General features: G+C 45.9%; 1 protein-coding gene across 1 annotated transcript in view; it reads left to right on the top strand.

Annotated features, from left to right (window-relative positions):
- The first annotated feature begins 310 nt into the window (after window positions 1-310).
- LOC125758361 (uncharacterized) overlaps window positions 311-7,507 on the top strand; it is an 80,987-nt gene continuing 73,790 nt past the window's right edge. Inside the window, exons 1-3 of the mRNA XM_049415439.1 lie at window positions 311-333; window positions 1,036-1,098; window positions 7,149-7,272. Of these exons, the coding sequence (XP_049271396.1) occupies window positions 311-333; window positions 1,036-1,098; window positions 7,149-7,272 (210 nt within the window). The remainder of the gene's footprint in view (window positions 334-1,035; window positions 1,099-7,148; window positions 7,273-7,507) is intronic.

Genomic DNA, 7,507 nt, shown 5'->3' with positions numbered 1-7,507 from the left:
TACATCCACCCAGGTGTCATCAGTCCACGCTGCTGCTTTTGCGGCGGCGTTTCCTCGCTGAACCACATCCTCTGGGGCTGCCCGGACGATCCTCCGCCCGCCGACCTCAGTCGCTCACCCCTGACGGATGCACAATGGGAGGCCCTTCTCTCCAGCAACGACAGAGACATCCAGACACGGGTCCTGGGACGAGCTGAAGACGTCATCGAAGAACACAGCCCGGCAGCCTACGTGGCTTAGGCTCCTTTACCCTCACCCCCTCGACTGAGAAAGATGTTACTCACTCACTGGGAGGAGCAACGTCGTGCCGATGCCACTGGCGGTGTTTCTGAGGCACAGGAAAGTTCTCTTTTTCAATCTATCTGCTGTGGAAGTCAGCAGATTCTTTCCCTCTCGTCAGCTCGTTGCTAGGCAGCTGCCATTGGTAAGGAAAAAAAATTCAACATAAAGTTCCGCAGGTAGAATGAGAGCTTATTCAGGAGTTGTTAAAAAACACGTAAATGTAAACTTTTGGGAATTTCCTGTCGTGGAAACACAATATTTCGGTAAGTTTAGTGAGCTGCTAAACCGCTGAACTTGTTCCCGTGTTTCTTTGATACTTTATCCATCATTGAATATGTGTCTTTTTTTCAGAGCGCGAAGCACCTATCGTAACTTGAAGATGCAGAGAATGTCACGCAGATGTTATATCTGACACTTTGCAATACAATTTTAGTTGCCATAAGTTTCGCTGGCTTTGGAGCTGATTCGTCTTGCTACGTGTAGGGGCTACTGAGGCTCACCCACTATTGTATATATGCAGATATACGCATATACACACTCAGATGTTTATATGTAGACCGAACTCCTCGTCACTATAAAATGTTTTTGCCTACGCCAAGAAACTGTAGTGCTTTAACATCGGCGGAAAAGAATAACCGAATAACACTATGGCAGACAATAAGCGCTTTCTTTTAGTAGGTTGAACATTTCGTGTCTGAAAACTTGAGATCACAACAATGAATGAATGACCGTTGTGTTTTGCTCCACATGCAGGGAGACCATCTACGACATCACGCAGTCATTCTCTAAGTCATACGGGCTCATGGCGGAAGAAGGGTAAGCCATGAACTGAGTAACATCTTTAGGTGTCCAGATCTTGAAAGACCTAGTTCCGGAATATCAAGGAAAAAGTTTGGGTGCAGTGGTGTTAGCTGTTATGACTGAAATATCAGGAGCCCTTCCCCTATCGGTTGAATAGGGGCGAGCGAAGTTTCGCGTGGACCTGCTGGTTTGTTTATTTCTTTTTTTTGGCATTACGCAATTCTTCATTCTAATGCAAGCGTTCAGTTTCATTATAAGAAGCGGCCTTCCTCCGAACTTTGTTGTCGGGCTGAATATGCATGGCGTCTTTCGTATTCTTTCCAGCGTTCTCAGCCTCTAGAACGGCCCAAAGAAAGGGCCATCACGCGATCATGAAAACGCGGGTTAGGAATTCAATTTTCTGGAAATCGGAATTTTCCGGAATGTGCAGTTCGTGATATCGATCTTGTGCGTTGTAAGGTAGATCGCTTTTAGTCCGCCAACATGAAATAATTCAATGAAGCACCCATATAGGAAGTGTACTGCATTCTAATTGTTTTTTGCATCGTCGGTTGGAAACATTCGTAAGCTTAAGTTCAGTTTACATTGGACAAGCATAGGTGCGTACCACTTACGTCTGCTCCTGCTGCCACCCTCTGGCACAGGACATTCACAAAGAAAGCTCAGATACCTCCGCGTGGCCATGACCTCCTGAGTGGACTCACTCGACAAGTACCGGTATCGCTACGAAGATGAATGCGGCCATGACGCCTTCAGTCCGCGCGAAGGGGGCGGGGGCACCGAAGAAGCTGCGGCAAGCCGAACTGAACCACTTTTTATGGCCATTCCGAGGGCTACAAGCGGCTCGTCGAAGCCACCTGCGGGATTTCAGAACACTAGGCCGCCTGAGTTAAAGCAGTCGATATACGGTGCGCATCATAGGTTCATCCTGGACTTCACGGAGGAAACACAGCTGCACCATTTTGTGCAAAGCGTATTGATGCCTTTATACTGATATATATTATTTCACTGTATCTATCATATTACTCATAATAAAAATAACTCTGAAGCATTCAAAATGTGGCCAATTTTCCCACGGTCACAAAATAGTTATAACGCATGTTGTAGCACTTGGAGTAGCTTCTTTACAATGCGTGTCATGTAGCTGGTGCCTTGCCCATTGTGTACAGATGTTTCCTTGGCAGTTAGCCCTGGATGTTATGGGAAGAAAGCAACAATATTGTGACGACTAAAAGCCGGAAGATTGACAGAAGACAACGAAGTGAGGAGCACGAGCAGCAACCACTGTCTCTCTCTGAGAAAGACGACGTTGAAGCCAGGGTTGCCACTGACTCTCGAGTAAATGTCGCCAAATGACGAGCAAAAAATCGCCAAAAGTCGCCATTTTTTTACAAATTTCGCCAAAAAAGTCGCCATTCTAGATGTGTACGGCACACCTAGTAATAAAAATTTCCACTCACGTATAGCCCCAGTAGAATACAGTACGATCCAAGACCCTTAAATTATATTGACGTTTCTCAATGCCAGTGGTATCGCCCGCTTCACCATGGGAGTGCATGGTGCTGCTTCTCCGACTAGACGCAAGATATGTGCGTGGTGGCGCAAGGTTGAATGAATGAAACGCTCATGATATCCTTCAATTCCTGTCCGCTCGTTTCAATGGTAAAAGTGTGGTAAACCTTGGGCGAAAACCGTGAAAGCGTTTCTTGTAGACAGCTTTACGTACCCTTATACAAATTAAATGGATTAAAAGGTTTATTGAAGGTAACACGACAGAATTCGTACAGTAACCGATCATTAGTGAGTCTTACACCTTTTCAGTGTGAACTAATATGATACCGGACGCCACCGACCCTTTTTTATAGTCACTTATATCTACACGCGTCAATCCGATGCGTTATTAATGAACAGGTAGACAATGTAAAATGTTATATACCAATTGTTTTCATCGCACACGTTCACCGAGAACAGTGGAAAGTGCCTCAATAAAAAATTTTTATTGCAGAAATAGCCACGTATCCGCATCTCTTCGCTATTCCAAAACTGTCTTTACGAGCTGAATTGGGGGTATTGCAACAATAATTAAGTCGTCAAGCTATACAGAACAGTTGGAACTTTGGCGGAACAAATGGTCGGAACACGCGGCCAACCCGTCGTCTAGCCCTTTCAGAAGCGAAACTTTAGAGAAGCTTAAAACACCTAAAGCCATAAACTTATCGTCAAACACTGCCCCCTCGTGGTTTGCAATGCAGTCCGCTGACTTACATTTTGCTAGTATGTCGCTGGGAGACGTTCCAGTACCTCCTGCATCTAGATGAATTGAGGAGAAGATACACACGAGTTACAGGACGGACATACGCAATGACGCGTAATGTGCACATTCTACTCGTAGGTCGAAAACCAAGAAAAATACAGAGAATATTGCCGCTCATTCGTTGGGAAGACACTGAGCTTAGGATGCATAACTCAGCAGAGACCTAAGCCGAAAATCGCCAAAAATTCGCCATGTCGCCATTCATAATTTTAAGTCGCCACGGGCCTCTCAAATTCGCCAATTTGGCGAAAAGTAGCCACCATTGGCAACCCTGGTTGAAGCGTCTGCTCTTTTGATCTGTCAATACAGGCCTTGTTTTCCTTGTCGCACCGTGGTCCTGTATCCTGTTCTTTCCTCGTTGCGACAATATTATTGATTGAAATACCGGTTTCTTTATCGCACTAATCCGAAAGTGCACTTAAAATATGTGAAACTTTTGTTTCACTAAATGTGTAAAAATAACCTACTCGAGGAATGAGATATTGCTTCTCAAATGCGACTTGATGCACACTATAGCTCGTATGTGTTTTTTTCACTGATATATGGTATAGTTACGACGATACATGCGAGGCCTTCGTAATGTATTTGCCCCCTTTTATCTCAGTGGCCTGCTCTGTTACCAAGCAATAAACTTCCGGAATGCCTTCTAGTACTTGCTCGAAAACAAACGGGGACGAAGAAAGGAGACACACGGACTAGCGCAATCTAACAACTGATTTATTTTTGAAAAAAAAAACGTTTGCTTAAAAGCCCAACGTGATCTGCGCGCTTCCGCCAGAGAGCACACACCATCCGCGCATATAACAATCACTAGACCACAGTTCCCGAGACCATCGCGTCCACACACACAAACACACACACCAAAAAGAAACCATGAAAGGCACCTACATCGACAAAATGAAGAGGGAACGTCATTAAAGATACGCGGACAGCAGCGAAATCTCCTTATCTAATAAAGCAACAGATGGATGGCTGATGCACTTGTCTTTTAGTCTGTCAATCCAAAGCGCCTCAACTATTTCCCTCGCAGTCTTGTTCCGGTGTTTGAACAGAATGCCAGTGCCTCCAGGCTGAGGTGTGCACCCACATTCTTTACAGTGCATGGCCATATGCGTACTAGGCGGAAGCGCGCAGATCACGTTGGGCTTTTAAGCAAACGTTTTTTTCAAAAATAAATCAGTTGTTAGATTGCGCTAGTCCGTGTGTCTCCTTTCTTCGTCCCCGTTTGTTTTCGCGCAAGTACTACAATGAATTAGTTCCAACTAGGCCAGCTAGCAGTTTTGTTCCGGAATGCAGTTTTGTTGACTCAGCAACTCCCGCCCACGTGAAGCCACGCCGCAAAGAACTGATGTTTTCTCGATGGCCATCACACGCTGGAAAATTTAATACTGCATTGCGTCGCCTCAGTGTGCCACCGACACAAAGTCAGTGGTAAAAAACAGAAGCAATGAGTATTTATACTCACCGGTCCGTAAATACTCGGCCTTAAAACGAGTGTTCATCCCGTGAACGCTTCAATGATCCCCTAGTTCCCCGAAAGTCAGCTGAATGCACTTCGCAAAAGCGTTTAACTAGTCAAAACAAACAAAACGAAACCTTGTGTGTCGGCCGATAGTGGCACTAAATATTTACAGTGAAACGAAACAGCGTGAGATTAATCCGAGCGCGCCAGGAACCGTTACCTGCCGTTACGTCGCCTCTGCCACCGTATATTTTGAACTGAAGTTAATGATCTCATTAAGCTGCTCACGACTACGAGTCAGCGGGAACAAAAACGGTTACAAAAGATTGGTGACACAGTACCTGGAAAGGCAGTACCACTTAGTATAAATAGCAGTTTGTTTTATTTAGGTGTAGTATTATACAAAGTAGTCTTCGGTTGCTTCACGAATATTTTCAATTAAAGATAGGCCCCGACAAGGGCGCCCCTACATAAAAGTGCAATAGCGAGAAAAGCGGCCCCATGTACGTCCTAATGCGGAGGTCAGTAGATCCACTCCCGGTGCTGGAAGCTGAAACACGCCGCCGTTGATTTTTTTGCTCTTTGTAGCAATTCCTAGAACTTGAGAGCTTCCGAGCCCTGGCTTGTGCGCGGGCGGCAGTGCGCTAGACGCAGCCATCGGAAGGCCGAGCAAACCTCGCATTGCTAAGAAAGACGCCGCTTACCGAGGAGTACGCGGCGCGCTGCCGACAGATAACGGCAGCGTCGGCGACGAGCGGATCTGGCACGGGTTGCCCAAGAAATGACGGCGAAGCGACGACGGTGAGCCGAAAACCCTGAGTACGTATGACGAGAGAATGCCAGAGAACGGGAAAGGCAACGGCGGTTGCGAGAAGACCCCGAAGCGATTAGAGGCTTACGCGAACGACGACGTGCTCGTAGACCTATGGGAGGTGCGAACGCTCGGCTTCAGCGCCAGTTTCTTTGTCTAGAGTTTGTACATCCGTGTAATGTCTGTAACCGTCTGTGGTTGAAATTGAACCTCTCTGCGATGAGCTCTGTGCGTAGCTGTGTCGAGCCTATGGTCGGACTACAAGTGCTACGTGACGCCTTTTCTGATACCAGGCACCAGGAGGAACCTAGAAAGAACCTAGAAGCATCCTACCATCACCTAGCTAAAGTTTTGCAACAACTTAGAAGCACCGAGATTAGACTTCAGAATCGTTCAGCTTGGCTGTTCCAAGCCAGTGCAAGCTTCGCCATCTTTTTTTCGTAGTATTTTCAAGCATTGGAATGACTCTGCGTTAGAAGTTAGACTCCTGCTCGTAGTGCAAAGCGCACATCCGTGCATAGGACAACGTTATGTGCGTGTAGTAACACGTATAGTACAGGTCTGATCACTTCTCCACATCGCTACGTGTGGCTGCAAGTGTGCCATTTCCGTCCGTGTCTCTCGCCTTGCGAGATGCTCACCCAACTAGCCGACAAGTTCACTCTTCAAGCTTAAAATATACTTGTGGGCTTGTTGGTTGGTCACATTCACGATAAACGGCAGCGCACGCCGGGTTAAGACAGATACGCAAAGCACGAAAAACGGACGACACCAGCGCTGAACTGCAACTGATCTTTATTGACCACCACAGTTGCTTAAATAGCATCTTGTTGCGCATGCGTGTAGCATCTGGCAGAGCAAGTTCAATAGACAATCCCAACAGCAACTAAACCCAGAAGCCGCCATTAATTCACAAAGCAAAAGCGAAAGGATACAAGATAAAAAACCCGAAAAAGCACCAAAAACAAAACCACATCACGTGTTAATACCTAAAAACTTCCGCTCTTTTGAAGATAGAGCAACCGATGGGCAGCTAATACAGTCTTCCCTCCTTTCCAAAATTTCTGCTGCTCTTGAAATTTCACGTGCAATTTTGCCTTTTTCCCTACCCAGTGCCGTGCGCTGCCGTTTATCCTGAATATTCAAGATTGCACCGTACCGCTGTGAGCAAAAGCAGTCTAGAGAAGCGCATTCCACGCAACCTCTCTAGTTTTCTTTTCGTTAAATATTACCTCCTTCTACGTAATGTCGATTTCACTCATGGTAACTTTGCTACCGCCACAAATTATTCGAAATATCAAACGGGATAATTGTTGCCTCAGTTCAACCGCACCACTAGGAATGTGACTTATAATTTTGAAAAGTGTCAACTAGAAAACTCATCGCACCTGGAGTATATGCTCTACTCATTGTACAGATTAATCAAAGATGTGGGGAATGGTTAGGCGTATTAAAATATACACCTCATTCTAAGACAGAGATGGCACAAATATTGTGGGTGATGCGCTGTTCCATATTCTGTGCAGCGTCTACTTCCTCAAGCTGAAGCTCCTCATGACGTCCCGGAACGTCGAAGTGGTCCACTTCATCCCGGCACTCACCGTGAGTAGCGCACAACGTACCAAAAGAGAATAGGAAGAATGCGGAGTCTCGCCGGTCTTTTCGAGAGTCGTTTTCAGAAACGTCAGGCCAAAAGATTGCAATCGAGGGATTCAAGCATAGGTAAATTGAAGCCTAGGCACGTATTTCGAGCTAACAATGCTATTTACTTTACACATTTATTGAAAGGCGCTCAAGTTATAAACATTGAAACGGCAGTTCAAGTGGTGATGTCAGA

Source organism: Rhipicephalus sanguineus, chromosome 4, assembly GCF_013339695.2.
Source record: "Rhipicephalus sanguineus isolate Rsan-2018 chromosome 4, BIME_Rsan_1.4, whole genome shotgun sequence".
In the NCBI taxonomy this organism is placed as follows: domain Eukaryota; kingdom Metazoa; phylum Arthropoda; class Arachnida; order Ixodida; family Ixodidae; genus Rhipicephalus; species Rhipicephalus sanguineus.
The sequence above is the reverse complement of the archived record's forward strand: the minus strand, read 5'-3'. Positions and strand labels throughout refer to the sequence as shown.